The sequence below is a fragment of the Ovis canadensis genome, chromosome 14, assembly GCF_042477335.2.
Source record: "Ovis canadensis isolate MfBH-ARS-UI-01 breed Bighorn chromosome 14, ARS-UI_OviCan_v2, whole genome shotgun sequence".
Taxonomy (NCBI): Eukaryota; Metazoa; Chordata; class Mammalia; order Artiodactyla; family Bovidae; genus Ovis; species Ovis canadensis.
In genome coordinates, this window is record NC_091258.1 from 67681362 (window position 1) to 67700381 (window position 19020).

General features: G+C 55.5%; 1 protein-coding gene across 2 annotated transcripts; it reads left to right on the plus strand.

The window, feature by feature from the left end:
- Positions 1-42: 42 nt before the first annotated feature.
- On the plus strand, positions 43-18872 carry EHD2 (EH domain containing 2). 2 transcript variants are annotated; one of them, XM_069551092.1, is made up of 7 exons: positions 142-254; positions 2511-2969; positions 3490-3587; positions 4841-4963; positions 8025-8437; positions 13995-14159; positions 17048-18872. In XM_069551092.1, exons 2-7 carry the CDS (start codon positions 2566-2568, stop codon positions 17597-17599), a joined length of 1755 nt encoding a protein of 584 aa, XP_069407193.1. In that variant the 5' UTR covers positions 142-254; positions 2511-2565; the 3' UTR covers positions 17600-18872. The 2 variants fall into 2 exon arrangements, with proteins under 2 accessions (XP_069407194.1, XP_069407193.1); XM_069551093.1 differs by lacking the exon at positions 4841-4963 and having other exon boundaries at positions 43-254.
- The last annotated feature ends 148 nt before the right edge of the window (positions 18873-19020 follow it).

The window sequence follows — 19020 nt, forward strand, 5'->3', positions numbered from 1 at the left end:
ATTTCGCAAAGGCACTGTGCCTGTCCCCACCAGAGGGCGCCAGAGGCCGGGCGCCCAGTTTGGGGATGGGGGGGCGCCTCGTCCCGCCCCTCCTTCTCTGCCCCTCCGGTCCCTCCTCCCCGTTCTGGGCCCCACCCGGCTCAGACGGCTCCGGACGGGACCGCAAGCACAGGCCGCTCCGCGGGCGCCTCCGATCCCCGCGGGACCCCCGCCCAGTTCTCCCTGCCCGGTCCTGCAGTCTGCGCGCCCCCTTGGTGAGTGACCCCCCAACTGAGGCTGTGGCCTCCCAGCCTCCGCCCGCGGAGCCCTCGAGCCTGTCCTGGCTCTGGATCATTCCCCTGCTCGCCAAAGACCCTCAGTTCCCACCCCAGGCAGTGTGTAGGGGGCCTCTCAGTTCTCCGCAGCCCCTCCGGAAACCTCTCTATCTCCCTCACTGCCCCGACCCCCCAGCGGCCCCTTCACTCTGCAGCAGTGTTCCCCACTCTCCTCCTCCCTTCCCGCGGCCTTCCTTGGAGTCTCCCTCCATCGCATTCATCCACCTCTGCTCCATTCCTCCTCCCACCCTCAAAGCTCCTCTCCTGCCTCACCAACCCCGCTGCCTGTCCAACCACCCAAAGCGTCCTCGCTAAGATGTCCCCCAGGTCCCTTCCCGGGTAGGACACCGCCCAGGGCCCCCTCCCTCTGCCAACTTCCCAGGTCTGGCTCCAGCCTCTCCTTCACCTTTCTGGCACACCCTCCCTGAATTCTCCCCCTCCCACACACGCACACTTTTTTTTTTTTTAAGCGTGGCAATGATTTTATGGATTTTAACGTATTGGATGTGCAGTTAGTTTGGGTGCTCAAAGTGTCCCATCTTTGGCCAGTGGGAGTCCTGTCGAGCCAGGACTCTGTGCCTGTGACATGCCCCATCCCAGTTTGAGCACTTACCCACTATCTGACCCAGACTCACTTGTTCTTTCCCTGCCTCAGCCCCGGAATTAGCCATTTCTCCCAGAAGCCTCAGTTTCTCTTTTAGTGGAAAATGGCATTTAGAGACCCCAATCTGACCAAAAGTCGGTTCTGTGCAGAGATCAGTAAAATTATAAGCATCCACTTAGACTGATCAAGGCGGGGCAGGGGGAGAAAGCAAGCAAAGACATAAATGAGTGATAATTGAGAATGAAAGGGGGAGGGGGGACATCACTACGGATCCTACAGTGAATGAAAGGCTAGTAAGAGGATGTAGTGAAAAAAAAAAAAAAAAAAAAAAAAAAAAAAAAAAAAAAAAAGAGGATGTAGTGAACACAGTCTAGGTGCTGGGGGTGCTGGTTGCTGCTGGGCTGGCAATTCATTCTCTCCCTAACTCCTTAGATCTGGGATAGGAGTGTTGGCTCTGAGGTCAGGTTATCTGGAGTCCCAGCTTGAGCACTTACTAGCAAAGTGATCTCAGGGAAGTTATACTATCTTCCTGAACCTCAATTTCCTTATCAGAAAAGTGGGGGTAATAATAGCCTTACCTTACAAGGTTGTTGTGAAGATTAAATGAATTAGAGCAGTTTCTGGCATGCAGTGATCACAAATGTTATTATTCTTGTGAATGATAACATCATGATCTTGGGGAGGGGGGGAACCCAGGCAGTATTGAGACTCATTTCTCATCTTTGTGCCCACATGTTCAGCCACTCTGTCCATCCATTTTACAGTTCCAGGTCATGAAACCCACCATCCTCTCTGCCTAAATGCCCTTGTCACTCTTCAGGGAGCAGCTCAGAAGTCAGCCCAGGGGGCTTCCCCTGTGGCTCAGCTGGTAAAGAATCTGCCTACAATGCAGGAGACCTGAGTTCGATCCCTGGGATGGGAAGATCTCCTGGAGAAGGGAACAGCTACCCACTCCAGTATTCTGGCCTGGAGAGTATGTGTGGGAAAAGATTCTACAGGACACAACTAAGATCTGGTACAGCCAAATAAATAATAAACGTGAAAAGAAAAGTCAGCCCAGCCAGAGCTTTCCTAATCCTGTGATTGGTTCACCCTGTCCCCCTCTGGTGCCTACAAGTCCACCACCCAACTTTGCCCAGGCCTTGCTGACTGCTCCGTGCCCCGGTTCTCTCCACACTGGAGGCTCTGGGAGTGTGGGGACTGGTCTCTGGTCTATTTTTGGATCCATACCTCTTGACACAGTGAAAATTGCCGAATAATGGAAGGGGTGGGCACAGAGAAAGAAAAAGACGGAGGAATCCTTTTCTTCGGATCAGTTTCTGCCTCTTTCCCCTTGTTTATCTCTTGGGCTTCCACCACCAATCTCGCTTCTTCCAGCATGCCATTGTTTCTCTCTCTCTCTTCCTCCAGCTGGAATAATCACCTTCTTCCTCCTTCAGCTGTCAGCTCCTGCCATCCACCCTCAGTGCTCTCAGAAGCTCTCCCCACCAACCCATCCCACCAGCCTTCTCCATCGATTCTACCTTCTGGCTCCCTTTCTTCTCCACCTCCTCCTCCAGGCAGTCCCCCATCAACATCCTCTCCTCCCACAGGTAGCCCTCGCGCTGTGCATCTCCGTCAGAGCTCAGTGGGCAGTGTGGAGCCACCATGTTCAGCTGGCTGAAGCGGGGCGGGGCTCGGGGCCAGCAGCCGGAGGCCATCCGCACGGTGACCTCGGCCCTCAAGGAGCTGTACCGCGAAAAGCTGCTGCCTTTGGAGGAGCACTACCGCTTCGGGACCTTCCATTCTCCAGCCCTGGAGGATGCTGACTTCGACGGCAAGCCCATGGTGCTGGTGGCCGGCCAGTACAGCACGGGCAAGACCAGCTTCATTCAGTACCTGCTGGAGCAGGAGGTGCCCGGCTCCCGGGTGGGGCCTGAGCCCACCACCGACTGCTTCGTGGCTGTCATGCACGGTGACACCGAGGGCACCGTGCCTGGCAATGCCCTCGTCGTTGACCCGGACAAGCCCTTCCGTAAACTCAACCCCTTCGGGAATACCTTCCTCAACAGGTGCGCAGCCAGCAGCCCGGAGGGTCCTCCTGTTCCTGGCCCCCGTCTTTGTCCCATCCCCTCCTGTGTCTCTCTCCTTTTCAGTCCTAATCCCCTTCTCTCTACTAGAGCCTTCCTCTTCTTGCCTTCTCTCGGGGAGCAGTTAAGCCAGTGACACCTGAGTTCTACTCCTGTCTAGCTGGGTGACTTTGGGCAAGCAACGTAACCTCTCTGTTTCTTATCCTCATCTGGAAAATGGGGATAACCACAGTCCTTCCTCCATAGGGCTGTTGTGGGCACTAAATGAATGAAAACATACAAAGTGCTTAGAACAGCACCCCCCACAAAGTAAGTGCTCAGTTAACATCAGCTCTGATTTTTTTTAATAGTTCTTATGCTTTGTCCTAATCTTCCTTTTCTCTTCCAAGATTCTTTCCCTCTCCGAACCTGATTCTCCTCCATGCAAGTCCTGGGTTCCCTTCTCATGTGTCCCCTCGCCTACTTGTCCCTGCATTGACCCCTGACCTTCCCTCTGCCCCAGGTTCATGTGCGCCCAGCTCCCCAATCAGGTCCTGGAGAGCATTAGCATCATCGACACCCCGGGCATCCTGTCGGGGGCCAAGCAGAGAGTGAGCCGTGGTGAGTGAGGCTGGGCTCCTGGGCCTGAGGGAGGAAGGCCCAGGGTCGCTGCTGGGGCTGTGTGAGGCCGGCCCTGAGCTGGCTGCTAGCTGAGGGGAGCTGGTGGAAGGCTGTGACTCCTCCGAGCTGGCGCGCGCTGAAGGGTGGGGGAGGCGTGTGGATGAACACGTGTGAACCCGCTGCGGCTGCATGTCTGGGCGGGTCCAAAGGATGGAGGGTGAGAGACCAGGAGAGAGGGAGACTCCAAGGTGGACAGAGATTCAGAGGGCGAGGCCGGGATCCAGAGAGAGGATCCGGAGAGGCGGAGACCCAGCGAGAAGGCAGAGCCGGGCGGGGAGGCCCTGCGCCGCTGTCAGCGCCTGGCTGCAGCTCTGGGCCACGGATGCGGCTGAGGAGGGCCCGGGACGGGGAGTCTGGGCAGGGGCCAAGGGCGGCCAGGAATTTATAAACAGCTGTGCAGGGAGAGCGGCGGGGGGAGGGGGTGAATTCCAGCGGGGCCTCTGGGTGAGCCCGGCCCCCACCCCTGCCCTGCCTGGCTGTCTCCGCGCCGCCCCCCCCCATCCCCACCTCCCCGCATTTCTGTCCCTTCCACCCCTGCCCCGTGAGGCCTCGGAGGCCAGAAACTGGGGCAAAGGGGGTTGCAGTGTGGGTCAGAGGGGACCCGGAGGCGATGGCGAGGAGGCAGGGAGGCTGGGCCTCGTTCGGGCGAGGGCGCGGAGGGTTACCGGTGTCCCTGGCCACTGCCCAGCTGGAACCCGTCCCCTGGGAGAGAGGCAGGAGACAGCTGCAGAGGAGATCGGGGAGGGGGGAGGTGAGCTGCCAGCCCCATGGGGGAGGCAGGGGGCTGGGGGGGGGTCCCTCGGGAGAGAGGGAGGGGGGCGACTCCAAGCCATGGCGGGGGTGCCATGGGGGAGAGAACGGGGGTCTCTTTCTGTGGCCTCGGGAGTGGAGGAAGAGGAGAGTTGTGTCTGTCTGTCTGTCTTGAGGGTGAGTGTGTGTATGAGCGTCTATGCCCATGTGGGTGGCTAGGTGTGACTTTGGGCAGCTCCAAGAGCCTGGGGGCGGGGCGCTTGTGTGATTGTGTGTGACTGTGACTCACCGTGTCTTTGTAGGTAGTTGTATTGTGAAAGGTGTGGTTGGTGTGTTGTGCAGGGGAACTTTTATGTGACTGTGTGGATCATTTAGTGTGTGTCTCAGAAGGTGTGTGGGATTCCCAGGCGGCTCAGTGGTACAGAGCCTGCCTGCCAATGCAGGAGATGCGGGTTCGACCCTGGGTCGGGAAGGTCCCCTGGAGGAGGAATCGGCAGCCCACTCCAGTATCCTTGCCTGGAGGATCCCATGGACAGAGGAGCCTGGCGGATCGCATCCGTGTAACTGTGGGTGTGACTCTGAGGTGTCAGCGCTGTGCTCATGGTTGTACCTGTGTGTGGCCCTGTAGGACTGAGGTGATTTTGTTAGATAGGGTATAACCGCATGTCTGTATACAACTGTGCTCTTGGGCTGTACAAGTGAGGGGGTGTGTATGTGCGCATGGGTGTATCTTTTGTGTAACTATATGATTGCATCTCTTGTGTGGTGGGTGTGCTGGTGCGCACAGGCTCCTTGTGTGCCTGCTGTTTGTTACTTTGTGTGGCTCTCAAACATCTTTGCCATTGTGTGACCCTGGTTGTCTGTGTAGGTTCCAGATTGCTGGCGAGGGTGTGTGCGAGGGTCTGCACCTTGTAGTGTGACTCAGTTGGTGTCCAGGCGTCTGCTTGCTCTAGGCTGCACAAGTTTGTATGAGCACGTGTGTGTGCATTGATGAAGCATGTGGCCTCTGTGTAGAATATCTGAATGTGCACGCATGTGATTGTGGCAGAGTGGAGCCTTCTGGCGGGGTTCCAATCTGGCCTCTGCTCCTTCTACACTGAGACGTTGCCCGAACCACTTAACTTCTCCGTGCCTTAGTTTTCTCACCTGTAAAATGGGAACATGATAGTCTCACACCATACCTTGCTGATTTCCCCGGTGGTCCAGTGGTTAGGACTCCATGCTTCCATCGCAGGGGTGCGGGTTCAACCCCAACGGGGGGCCAAGATCCTGTAGCCTGCATGCCACGTGGCGAGGCCAAAAAAAAAAGGAGTCAAAGTGTATGAGGCACTTAGGGCAGTGTGCGGCCCCCAGGAGGAGCTAGGGAAGGTCCCGTGATGACTGCTTTTCCTCTGTGAGGCTGTCATTCTGCACCTGGGGTGTCTGCCTGCCACGTCTCCCATTCCCATGCTGACTCAACCTCCCTCCCTCTCTCCCTGCGTGAGACACACTTTCCAAATCTGGACGTGCGTGTGTGTGTGTGTGTGCATGTGTGTGTAAACATTGGGGACAGGAGGGGCCCTAGCTTTGGTCCCTCTGTTGACCTGGCCCTCCCTCCCCCCAAAACAGCGTCCGCCACCCCATCCCGTCCCGTCCAGTTCCCTGTGGCTACAGGAACCTACTTCTGCTCAGGCAGGATGGGCCCAGCACCAGCTCCCCAGCAGAGCGTGGAGACCCCCAGGGCCGCGGCTCTGTGCTTCTGTGTCTGGAGCAAATGAACCAGTGGATTCCTTAGCCACTCTGTTCCTCAGTTTCCCCTTTTGGAAAATAGGGGTCCTAAGAGTGCCTGTCTCCTGGAGTCATTTTGAAGATTCGATGAGTTGAATCGGGGAGGGCATGAGGTGACTTCTGGTGAATCAGCGATGGCTCTCTGTCCCTCCAGTTAACTCCTCACCCCCCAGATCACCCCTCAGAGTTTCCTCCTCCGGGAAGCCCTCCCTGACCACCCAGCCTGGGTGGTCAGGCGCCCCCCGCCCCCGAGCTCCTGCGGCTCCCCGCGTTTTCCCATCCCAGCCTGACCACTCTGAATGGTAAGCCCAGTAAGGACAGAACTGGGGCTGTCTGAGCCACCCTGTGTGCCCAGCACAGAGCAGGCTGTTCTGAGGGCGGCTCCTGGACGCTCCACCGCAGTGTCTCGCGGGCGTCATGAGGAACTCTTGTGGATTGCTCGCCGTGTGCCTAGCTTCGTGGGTTTTTTTGGTTTAATGTTTCTTTGTTCGTTTGGTGGCATCGGGTCTTCGCTGCAGCAGGTGGGCTCCAGAGCATGCAGCTCAGTGGCTGCAGTGCGTGGGCATTTAGTTCCACAGCGTGTGGGATCTTAGTTCCCCCACTAGGGATCGAACCTGGGTCCCCTGCTTTGCATGGTAAATTCTTAACCCCTGGACCACCAGGGAAGTCCTTGTTTTTTTTTTTTTTTTAAAGTTTTATTGTATAATTTACATGCCTAAAGCGCACGCCTTTTAAGTGTGTAGTTCAGAGCCAGGCACTGTTTAAGCTCTTCATACAGCTTAGCTCATGTGTATTCTTTCCATCTTCACATAGTCCCAGGAGGTAGGTTCTATGACTTTACCAAAGAGGAAACAGGTTCAGAGAGATTACTTGCTTCCTTAAGGTCACCTAGCTGATGGAAGCAGAGTCGGCATTCAAACCCAGGCCGTCCCGACTGCCGAGTCAGGGGGTCTCAACGGCTCCTCTCTGCTCCCCCAGGCATTGCTTGCTGCTGAATGAATGAGTGAGCGAAGAAATGCACAGTGAAAGGAATGAATGAATGGGGCCCAGAAGCCAGCTGTTGGTGGGATAGGTGCCCTACGAAGGCAAGGACTTTGTATGTTCTGTGTGGGATCCCCAGTGTCCAGGACAGGGCCCAGCACACAGGAGACTCTCGGTAATTTATTGTTAATAAATTTAGAATATTTAACATCTGCTATGGCAAGACTCTAACAAAGGCCCAAGTAAAATTTTCAGTTGCTGGATCGTAGGGTGATCAAACACTTCTGGGGAGGAGTTGGGGTTGATGGTGGCATCTGGGGGACTCGGAGGTCCATAGAAGCATAAGGAGTCTATTAGTAAACATTTCAGTGTTTTAATAAGGGGACCGATGCAAGCTGCTAATATTTGCCCAAAGAATGAATGGAAAGGTGAGGGGAGTGATTGTCCTCCGTAGTCGGATGGCTAGAGGGCCAGAGTGATGGGGAAACTCTGGAGGCTGGGGGCCTGGACCTATTTCCCACAGATAAAATTTTCAGTGGTTAACAACCTGAACATCTGTACAGTCCAGTTTGAGCCCAAAGCAATGAATGTGTCCCAGTGGCTGAAGGCTGGGGGCTGACCTCTTCTTTGGGGGACTGGAGCTCCTGTGACTCAGCGGTAAAGAATCCGCCAGCAGTGCAGGAGACGCAAGGGACGGTTGGATCCCTGGGTGGGGAAGATCCCCTGGAGGAGGAGGGCATGGCAACCCACTCTAGTATTCTTGCCTGGAGAATCCCATAGACAGAGGAGCCTAGGGGGCTACAGAGTCTGGGTCGCAGAGTCGGACATGACTGAAGTGAGCACGCAGGCACACGCCCCTGTACCACCCTTCCCCTGCAGGCTACGACTTCCCGGCTGTGCTGCGCTGGTTCGCGGAGCGCGTGGACCTCATCATACTGCTCTTTGATGCTCACAAGCTGGAGATCTCTGACGAGTTCTCGGAGGCCATCGGCGCCCTGCGAGGCCATGAAGACAAGATCCGCGTGGTGCTCAACAAGGCCGACATGGTGGAGACGCAGCAGCTGATGCGTGTCTACGGGGCGCTCATGTGGGCGCTGGGCAAGGTGGTGGGCACGCCCGAGGTGCTGCGCGTCTATATCGGCTCCTTCTGGTCCCAGCCCCTGCTGGTACCTGACAACCGGCGCCTCTTCGAGCTGGAGGAACAAGACCTTTTCCGCGACATCCAGGGCCTGCCGCGCCACGCGGCGCTGCGCAAGCTCAATGATCTGGTGAAGAGAGCCCGGCTAGTGCGGGTGAGCACTGATGGGGGATGGGGAGGCAGCAGCCGCTCTTGCCTTTCCTCTGAGCCTCCTCTACTTGGCTGCTGGTCCCTGATCTGGCATCAGCTATCTGATGAATTAGTTCACTAATCTGAGAAAGTTCTACTGTTGTGCCTGGCCCTCTGCCAGGTGGTACTGGGAAGGGAGCTCTGACCACGGCAGTCCAGGGGAGAAGACCATTTCATCCCCAGAGTTACCATCCAGCATGGTCAAGGCTGAGAACTTGGGGGCCCGGGAGAAATCCTGGAGAACTTCTTGGAGGAAAGGGCATCTGAGCTGCAAACTGGAGGATTATGAGGATGAGGAGGGGAAAGGATTCTAGAAAATGGGGCCAGCAAGTGCATGGACTGGCGATGAGAACATGGCCAGTTCAAGGAAGAGGGGAAATGCCAGTGTTGAAGCCAGTGTAGGTGGTGGGAGTAACTGCATCTGAGGGGTGGGGGTGGACTGGGGCGGGCTGGGTAAGAGTCAGATCACCCGGGACTGTGGTCTGGAACCTGTGCTTTGTCCCAAGGGCACTGGGGAGCCATGGAAGGACTCAGGGTAGGGGAGGGACAGAGTCAGACCCTCCCTGCCTTCTGGAGGGTGGATTCAAGGGCAGTAAGACTGGGTTCCCAGACTAGGGAGGAGGCTGGGGGACCGAGGAACAAGGAGGAGCCTGGATCATCAGGACATAGCCTTGGGGAAGGGGAGGGGAGCGCTGATTTAAGAGCGTTTCTGGAGGCCGAATGGTCTCACAGGGGAGGCTGCCAGCCAGGCTGGAGGTGGGGCAGGAAGCTGAGCAGGCAAGGAGGCCTGGAAGGTTATGGGGGGTGGAGGAGCCTGAGGTGTTGATTTAAGGAGCAGCAGAGGGGGTGAGTCAGAGCCCCCACCCCCCACCCCAGGAATCCTCCTTAGGAGGGAGCGGCCCACTGCGGTCAGCTCCTGAAGCCTCCAGAAAACACCTTTCGCTCCTCTGCCCATGCCCTGGACTGTCTCTGTCTCTCTGTCTGCTGCTAAGTCGCTTCAGTCGTGTCCGACTCCGTGCGACCCCATAGACGGCAGCCTACCAGGCTCCCCCGTCCCTGGGATTCTCCAGGCAAGTTCTCTCTCTAGATCTCCTCATTTCTACCTCTTTCTGTTTTTTTCTCTTATTCTTTTTTCCCTCGTCATTCTCTTTTCTCTTTTTCTCCTCTCTCCATCCTCTCCCTCCCTCGGTCTCTGCCTGGTTCACCCGCTTCCCGCACGGACCCGGTCCCACAGGCCCCTCGGGGAAGCTGCTCCCGCAGCAGCAGGAGCTGGAACCCCAGGGTCCGTGGGACCGAGGGGCAGGGTGGAGCCGGACACCTGGTGCCCCCACCACGCAGGAGGCGGCTCCGGAAACTCAGACAAACCCCGGAGTCCCGGACCCGCGCCCAGGCTCAGCCCGCCCACCCACGTTATCTCTTCCGGGCACCTTCCCCCGCTTCCTCTCTGGAAAAGCCATTAGCGCCCCCCCTCCTCGTGTCTTCTGGGCTCCAGAAGAGCGGCCATTAGGCCCCGCCCCCTCTCCCCATTGGCCCGCTCTCGCAGGCCCCACCCACCCGCCTGGCCACACCCCTGCCCCGATTGGTCCCCTCAGACCTACCCCCTTGCCACCCACGCCTCCCCCCTTGCTCTTGCAGCTCCTCTGTGGCCCCCCAGTGTCCCTCAAGATACGGGGTCTACTTGTGACCAAGCCTCGGTGCCCTTCCCCTGCCGTGTGTTACCCGCTCATCCCCCACGTGGGATTCTGCCACACCTGGCCCAGCCATCAAACAACAGCCCACACGATTCACCTCCCCACATGCTTTCCCCCGACAGTACAAAGCCTCTCCTCACTCTTGGTAACTACCCCTCTATGCCTCAGTTTCCCTGTCTGTAACGACTTAGGATGTGGGTGAGCCCTCTGGCTCTGCCCTTTGCTTGAAGCGACAGCTGCTGTTAGAAGGGGCGATTTCCATAGGCTGTGTGATGCTTGAGCACAGGTCAAGACCCTTGATGGGCAGGGTCTTGGGAGGTTCTAATTCTAAAGAGGCCAGGGTGCCCTGAGCCTTCCTACAGAGCTCTCTGAGGCAGCTCAGTAGCTTTCATTCCACAGTGACTGAGGGCCGACACTGGGCTCCTGTACTGTTCTAAACCCTGGGGATGCCACAGGAAACAAAAGCAGATAGTTTCTTTTCTTGTAGAACTGCTTTTTAATGGGGAAGTGAGTATTAAACAAATTCAGCCCTGATACACTGAATGTGAAGAAACATGAAGCAGAGGAGAGACTGGTGGCTATTTAAGGGACTAGGGTCATCAAGGAGGGTCTCCTGGAGGAGGTGATTCTCGAGCAGAGAACTAAAGGAGGGGAAGGGGTGAGCAGAGTGGAGAGATGAGGGAAACTGTACCCAGGCAGAGGGGACAGCAAGTGCAAAGGCCCTGAAACCAGGACATGCTTGAATATGGAGCCCAGGAGGAGACAGGATGGTGAAAGGATATGAGGATTCAAAGCCAGTCAAGATGTCACCAGAATGTTTAGCATTCTAAACCTATGACTCACTAAAAGGAATTTTTAATGAATGTTTTTAACTGAACATTTAAGACCATCTCATGGGAAGGCACTCATGTACTGTCAAAGGTGCCCCCTCCCACCCCTGACTCCGACAGCCCTCAGGTTCTCTTTCCCGCAGACAACCCGCAGGAATAGTTTCTTCTATCTTTTTCCAGATACATTCTATTTTTACTTAAGCATATCCATTTAATTATTGAGCTTCCTGTTTAAAAATAGGGCTTCCCTGGTGGCTCAGATGCCAAAGAATCTGCCTGCAATGCGGGAGACCTGGGTTCCATCCCTGGGTCAGGAAGATCCCCTGGAGGAGGGCATGGCAACCCACTCCAGTATTCTTGCCTGGAGAATCCCATGGACAGAGGAGCCCAGCGGGCTACAGTTCATGGGGTCGCAGAGTCGGACACAACTGAGCAACTAAGCACAGCACATTTAAAAACAGGACATATGAATGCTGGTTTTCTCTCCTCGTTTACTTTTTGATAACATATGAGATTGTGGCTCAGAGGTTCTCAAGTTCACTGGTTTACTTCCCAAATATTTCTTGAGTCTTTTCTCTGCACACTGTGCCAGCGCTGGGGACAGAGGAGACAGAAAAGGTCCCAGCCCTCCTGGAGCGCACATTAGGATGAAAGAACACAGAATAAGAATGACAGATTGCGATAAGTGCTGTGAATGAAACAATGAAAGTAAAGATAGAGAGAAATTGGATGGTGGTGCTTGGGGCATCTGCTTCCCACAGGATGGTCTCTGTGAGGAGGTGACATCAGAAGGAAGCTGAAGGGTGGGATTTCCCTGGTGGCCCGGCTGTTAAGCCTCTGCCTTCCAGTGCAGGGGGCATGAGCTCAACCCCTGGTTGGGGAACTAAGAACTAAGATCCACATGTAGCCTGGTACAGCCAAAAAAGAAGAGGGAAGCTGAAGGACTCAGTTGTTGGAAGACCAGGGCGGAATTCCAGGCAGAGGGTAGCATGTGCAAAGGCCTTGATGTAGGAGAGTTTTGCAGGCTGATTTAATAAAAAAAAAAAAAAAAAAAGGAAGGCTGTTGAGGAAGCTTGAGCAGATAGGGGCAGGGGGCAAGGCATGTCGGGCAGGGGGCAAGGCATGTCGAGCCGTGTTTCTCAAACCTTTCCATCTCAGGACCTCATTACACTCTTAAACATTATTGAAGACCCCAAAGAGTTTGTATGTACACAGATTAGATCTTTCTATATTAACCGTATTAGGAAACTGAGGGAATTCCCTGGTGGTCCAGAGGTTAACACTTGAGGCTTTCACTGCCATGACCTGAGTTCAGTCCCTGGTTAAGATCCCACAAGCCTCGTGGCGCAGCCCCAAAAGGAAAAAGTTAAAACTAAGAAACGTTGCACTTTCTCTCATAATATTAATTAACCAGCAATACTTATATCAGCCTCACCATGAGGCTTGTAGGATCTTACTTCCCCGACCAGGGATTGAACCTGAGCCCTTGGCAGTGAAAGTGTAGAGTCCTAACCACTGGATCACTGGGGGTTCCCAAACAATACTTACATACTTAATAGTAGATAACAATTGATTATAAATGTTATCAATACATTGTTGATCATGCCAATATATATTAACAGATATTGATAGTCTTATCAAATCATTTAAAATAGCAAGAAAAACCTATTGCCTGTTAACCTAAGTAACAGATGTTTTGGGCTTCCCTGGTGGCTGAGATGATAAAGAATCTGCCTGCAATGCAGGAGACCTGGGTTTGATCTCTGGGTCGGGAAGATCCCCTGTAGAAGGAAATGGCAACCCACTCCAGTATTCTTGCCTGGAGAATCCCATGGACAGAGGAGCCTGGTGGGCTACAGCCCATAGGAGTCCACAGAGTCGGACACGACTGAGCGACTAAGCACAGAAACACACAACAGATGTTTTATGAAAATTAACTGTTTTCCAAAACCCTCCAAAAAACAATGTAGAGAGGACAGTGGCCCTGTTTTGCATGTTTGCAAATCTCTTTAATGTCTGGCTTCAAAGGTGACATCTGGATTCGAACATCTGTTTCTACATTCAGGTAGTTGCAGTATCTTTTAGCCTTTAAAAATTCCACAAATCACTCAGGAGGGAATGAAGGTAAAAAAGACAAATAGCTCCTCAGCATTCTTGTGAAAGCAGTTTTGAGTGTGCAACCCCCTTAAAGAGTCTTGGGGACCCCCTGGGGATTCCCTGGACCACACTTGGAGAATTGCTGCCATAAGGCCTTGGCGGCTGTGGGAGGAATTTTGCATTTGGATAAGAAGCAAATTGAAACTTGGGAGCAGTGTCTCATGGTCTGGCACTGTTCCTTAAAAAAAAAAAACAAAAAAACAAAAAAAAACTCCAGCTGCTGCTTCATGGGGAAAGGATGGAAGGGGCCAGAGGGTGAGCCAGGAGTCCAGTGGGGTGACAGGTGTGTTCCCCACCAGGCAAGAGATGGTGAGGTGGAGAGAAATGGAAAAGTGGGAGAGAGTTCAAAGGAATGGCTGATGAAGTGGATGTGACCAATGAGAAGGGAGGATCAAATCAGGAGTAATTTCCAGATCTCTGGGCTCCACTGGGCAGGCAGAGGTGGGGGGCGGGTGCCATTTGCCTCCAGAGATGGGCACAGCTGAGGGTGACCCGGCCGGGCGGGGCCTGAATTCCACCGCGGGTGTCCCCGAGATGGAGCTGTCCAGGAATGTTGACAAGGCAATCGGCTCTGAGTCGAGCTCCAGGGAGAGGCCGAGGCTGGTATGTCGACTTGGCAGTGGACGTGGAGGGATGTTGAAGCCACGGGAGGGGCCGAGATGACCTAGAGGAGAGGGGAGAGCCCCTGTACCCGCAGCAGCAGCAGCTCACCTGTAACTGTTAGAAATTCACACTCTCAGGCCCCATGCCGGACCTGGTGACTCGGAAACTCCAGCCAGCCCATGTTTTAAGGAGCCTGCCAGGTGACAGAGGCAGGCTCAGGCAAGAACTCACCTCCCTACAGGTTCATGCCTACATCATCAGCTACCTGAAGAAGGAGATGCCCTCCGTGTTTGGGAAGGAGAACAAGAAGAAGCAGCTGATCCTCAAGCTGCCTGTCATCTTCGCCAAGATTCAGTTGGAGCATCACATATCTCCCGGCGACTTCCCAGACTGCCAGAAGATGCAGGTGGGTGGACGCCCAGGAGGGATGGGCAAGGGGTGATGGGAAGGCCAACTTCTGTAGGCTGAGGATGGGGCCTCGAAAACTAGAGGGATGGATGGCAGGTTCCTGAAAGCACCTCCCACAAATGGTTCTGTGAGAGTATGGTTGTGTGAGTTAGGATAAGGGAGTGAAGAGAAATCCCAAAGTAATGGTGGCCTAATTAGGATAGAAGTTTATTTCTCTCCTTCATAAGTATCCTGGAAGATGGTCCAGGGCTGGTTTTGTGCTTTACAGAACTAGTTCTCTTCTGTCCATGCCTGGCCTATTCTCCTCCATGCCTAGCCTCCAGGCCCAAGAACTCCTCATGGTACAAAATGGCTGTGGAAACTCCAGCCATTGTGTCTGCATTCCAGCCAGCAAGAAGTGGGGGAGGGGGGAGTTAATGGTACAGGCTCTCTAAGAACACTTTTTAGAGGCGTGCCGTCCAATACTGCTATGATGATGGAAATGTTCTATGCTGTGCTGTCCAATGTAGTAGGCACCTGCCACATTAAACCTGAAATTTTAGGTTTTAACTAATTTAAATAACCATATGTGGCTACTATATTGAACAGGGTAATTCTATAGTTGCAAGCGCAACTTGTGCTGACTTCCGGTTGGCCAGAATGTAGTCACATGGCCACAGTGCTGCAAGGGAAGCTAGAAGTGTAGTTTTTCCTCTAGGTGCCTAGGTAACATTTGGGGATTCTATACTGAGGAGGAAGGGAGGATGGATATTGGGGGATCACTGAAGGCTCCTCCCATTTTCAGGCCTAGGATTAACCAGTGACATGGAAAGCACTGGGTCTGAGGGTGGCAGCCTGGGGTACATGAAGAGCCACTGGAGGTGGGCTGGGGTAGGAGCAACCAGTGGGCATGGGGACAGAGGTCCGAGCTCAGGAATGGAGGTGAGGACTAGCCCCTTCCCCAGGCTCTGCTTTGAGGCTGTGTTGGGGTGATACTCAAAGCCTGTGACCTTTGGGTCTCCGATGTTTCTACTCCAAGACTGAGGAATTATAGTACAGTGAAATTCCTCTTGGCCACTGACTAGCTCTGTGAACCTGTGCAAGGCACTCACCTTTCCTGAGCCTCAGTTTCTTCACCTGGAAAATGGGCATCATCCTGATTGTATCTACCCTGAATGCTGAATTGACTGGTGTTAGTGGTGGCTCAGACGGTAAAGCGTGTCTACAATGTGGGAGACCCGGGTTCAGTCCCTGGGTTGGGAAGATCCCCTGGAGAAGGAAACGGCAATCCACTCCAGTACTATTGCCAGTACTAATCCCATGGACAGAAGAGCCTGGTAGGCTACAGTCCATGGGGTCGCAAAGAGTCTGACACGACTGAGCGACTTCACTTTTACTTTCAGTGACTTCCTTAGGACAGGCTAAGGCTAAGGACAGGCTTCCTTAGGCTGTCTTGTGCATTGCAGCCCCCTGTGCTTAGCAGCATCCCTGGGCTCTACTCACTAGATGTTAGTAGCACTCCCAAATTACGGCAATCAAAAACATCTCCAGATATTGCCCACTGTCCCCTGGGGGATACCAGCATCCCTGGCTGAGAGCCACTAGACTTGATAAAGAGGAGCTGTGAAGATTACACTGACGTTTACTGAGCACTTGATCCAGATAAATTCATTTAGACTTTGCCACCTCCCAATGAGGGGAGTGCTAGTTCTCAACCTGTTTTACAAATCTGAAAACTGACAGGGAAACCAGAGAGGTGAAGTCACTTTCCTGAGGGTGCACAGCTCCCAGGTGACAGCTGGGTTGGAACCTGGGCAGTCTGGCCTTGGAGTCCTCCTCCCTCACAACCATCACACCCCTGTCACCTTTCTGTTATGATTTTTTTTCGGGCTGGGCTGGGCCTTCGTTGCCGCTCAGGCTTTTCTCTGGTTGTGGCGAGTGGGCTTCTCCCTGCGGTGGCTTCTCTCGTTTCGGAGCACAGGCTCTGGGGCGTGTTGGCATCAGCAGTTGCGGCACCTGGGCTCAGTAGTTGCGGTTCTCAGTCTCTAGAGCACAGGCCCAGCAGCGTGGCACTCGGGCTTAGGTGCTCCGAGGCACGTGGGATCATCTCAGATCAGGGATCAAACCCGTGACTCCGGCATTGGCAGACAGATTCTTTACCACTGAGCCCACCGGGGAAGCCCCCACACCCTTGTCTCTTTATGGTCTCACGATTTTGATGCCTTGGCTGTGGGAATTTAATGTGGCGCCAGAACGTGGATTAGTCTTTGCAGCAACTGTCCTGGTGCAGCTGGCTTAGCAATGGCGCATGTGAGAAGCAGGGTGATCACAGACTCCGCCCAGCAGCGGCTCAGCTCTTGCACCAGATGACTTCTTGCCTGGGGCCAGGATTGGGGGTGGGGTGGGGTGGTGGGGCCCGTCCCAGGATCTCCTGATGACTTGTCCATCCCAAACCTAACCACCAAATAGGGAGCAAGCCGCTTAGCCCTTTCTGTGTGGTGGGGTAACAGAGCCAGCAGGGTGGCAGGAATTGCATTTTCTTAACTTGCATGATGGTCGGGGGTGCTGTAGCGGGTGGGCAGGGCTGAGGGCTGCGCTCTGGTAAAGTTCACGTCACCATGTTGAAATCCTCCTCCCCTGGCTGACGGACGGCTGCTGCTCTGACTCAGAGGTCCCTGTTCTCCCTCCCGTCCAGTGAGTCACGGGGCAGTGGGAGCTTGCTGCCAAGTCTGTACCGAGTGGTGGGTACCCAGGTGAATTGGGGTGTTCCCCCATAATCAGATACTTCTGCCCATCTCCATCAAGAGCTGGCCAAGTGTCCTGGAGCCAGCATGGGCCTGGGGGGCCTGGGGATGGTGCCTCCTGACTTCTCTGTGTCCCCCCCCCACCCAAACTCCCTGTAACCAGGAGCTGCTGATGGCTCACGACTTCACCAAGTTCCACTCGTTGAAGCCGAAGCTGCTGGAGGCCCTGGATGAGATGCTGACCCACGACATTGCCAAGCTCATGCCCCTGCTCCGGCAGGAGGAGCTGGAGAGCACGGATGTGGGTGTGCAGGGGGGCGCTTTCGAGGGCACCCACATGGGTCCCTTTGTGGAGCGGGGGCCCGACGAGGCCCTGGAGGACGGCGAGGAGGGCTCGGATGACGACGCCGAGTGGGTGGTGACCAAGGACAAGTCCAAGTACGACGAGATCTTCTACAACCTGGCGCCGGCCGACGGCAAGCTGAGCGGCACCAAGGTCAAGACCTGGATGGTGGGCACCAAGCTCCCCAACTCCGTGCTGGGTCGCATCTGGAAGCTGAGCGATGTCGACCGCGACGGCATGCTGGACGACGAGGAGTTCGCCCTGGCCAGCCACCTCATCGAGGCCAAGCTCGAGGGCCACGGGCTGCCCACCAACCTGCCCCGCCGCCTGGTGCCACCCTCCAAGCGGCGCCACAAGGGCTCGGCCGAGTGAGCCAGCCCCCCTGCCCCTCCCTCGCCTGCCCGTTCTCCCTCCCTCTTGCCCTGCTGTGGCTCCCCAGCTCCGGATGGCTGCACACACATCTCCACCCCCAGCCCACAACCGCGCTCCCTGCCCACTCTCCCAGCTGTAAGGATGGGGGTCCCTCTGCCCCCACTCCCCACCGTCAAACAGTGGGGACCAGGGGAGGGGCAAGGCTGCTCTGCCCACCCTCCACACCTCTACGCTCACGTTACACTTAGCACATCATTCCGACACTAACACACAGAAGCACCCATGCGTGCCTCATTCATTCACGTATTTATTGAGCACCTTCTATGTTCAGGGCTCCTTCTAGACACTGGGGAGTAAAACAGACACATTTGTCTGCGGCTCTCATGGAGCTGACATTCTCAGGAGAGAGCACGCCCAAGGGTCACTCACACTCAGACATACACCCAGCCCCAACCAGTCTGATCCCTGGTTCTGAGCGAGACCCCTCGCCTATCCCCGTAAGTGAGCCGCCGCTTGGTTGAAATGACTAACACAGGGGCCCCCACCGCCCCACTTCCTCTTGCCATGAGGGCAAGGCCCCTCCACCCCATCGGGTCCTCAGGCCTAGGGACCACCAGGGGCTCAGAGCTGGGAGATGCAACCTCCTACTCCCTCCGCGGGGTCCCTCTTAGCCCCGCCCCCCAGTTCCGGCCACACCCCTTTCTTGACTAAGGATCCTCGGTGGACGAAAAACCCCCTCCACGCCTGCTCCTCCCAGACCGGCGCACACTCTGAGGCCTGTCCTCCACGGCTCACCTGCTCTGGACTGAAAGCCTGGCCTGCTACCCGCCCCACCCTCCCGCACCCCAGGCTCCCCACAAGTGATGATCTGCATTTTAGACGGCGGGGGGCACGGCCTCTCCGCCCACAGTCCATATTTAAGTGGAGCCCCTGCCAGATAGGAAAGCCCCAGGACGTCATTTTAGTCCCCTTTTCAGGGACGTCGTGGGGGGAGGGGTTCTTGGTGCTACAGCCCTCCCTCCCCTCCCCTAAAAGGAACTCTCACCCCCCACTACACACCTTTCCCTGCCTTCACCACACATTAGTGCTTGACCCTGGTGGAGGAGCCCACGGAAAAGATGGGGGGGGGGAGAGCGAAATAGATGGGGATGACGCCCCCTCCAGGCAGCTCGCTGGGATTTCCACGCCCATCACCCCTCACCCCGTGCCCCGGAGGGGACTGTGAACGGAATAACGTTCCCAGAGTGCAAATAAAGCCAAGGCTTCTTTCCCAGTGCGAGTCTGGCTGTCTTGGGATGGGATGAGGGCAGGGATCGCTCTCTGCCCAAACCCCCTGGGGAAGGATGACCCTGGGCAGGACTTCACGGCGGGGAGTGGAGGGGGGGTCCCTCCAAGCTCTCAGGGGCGGAGGCCATGACTCA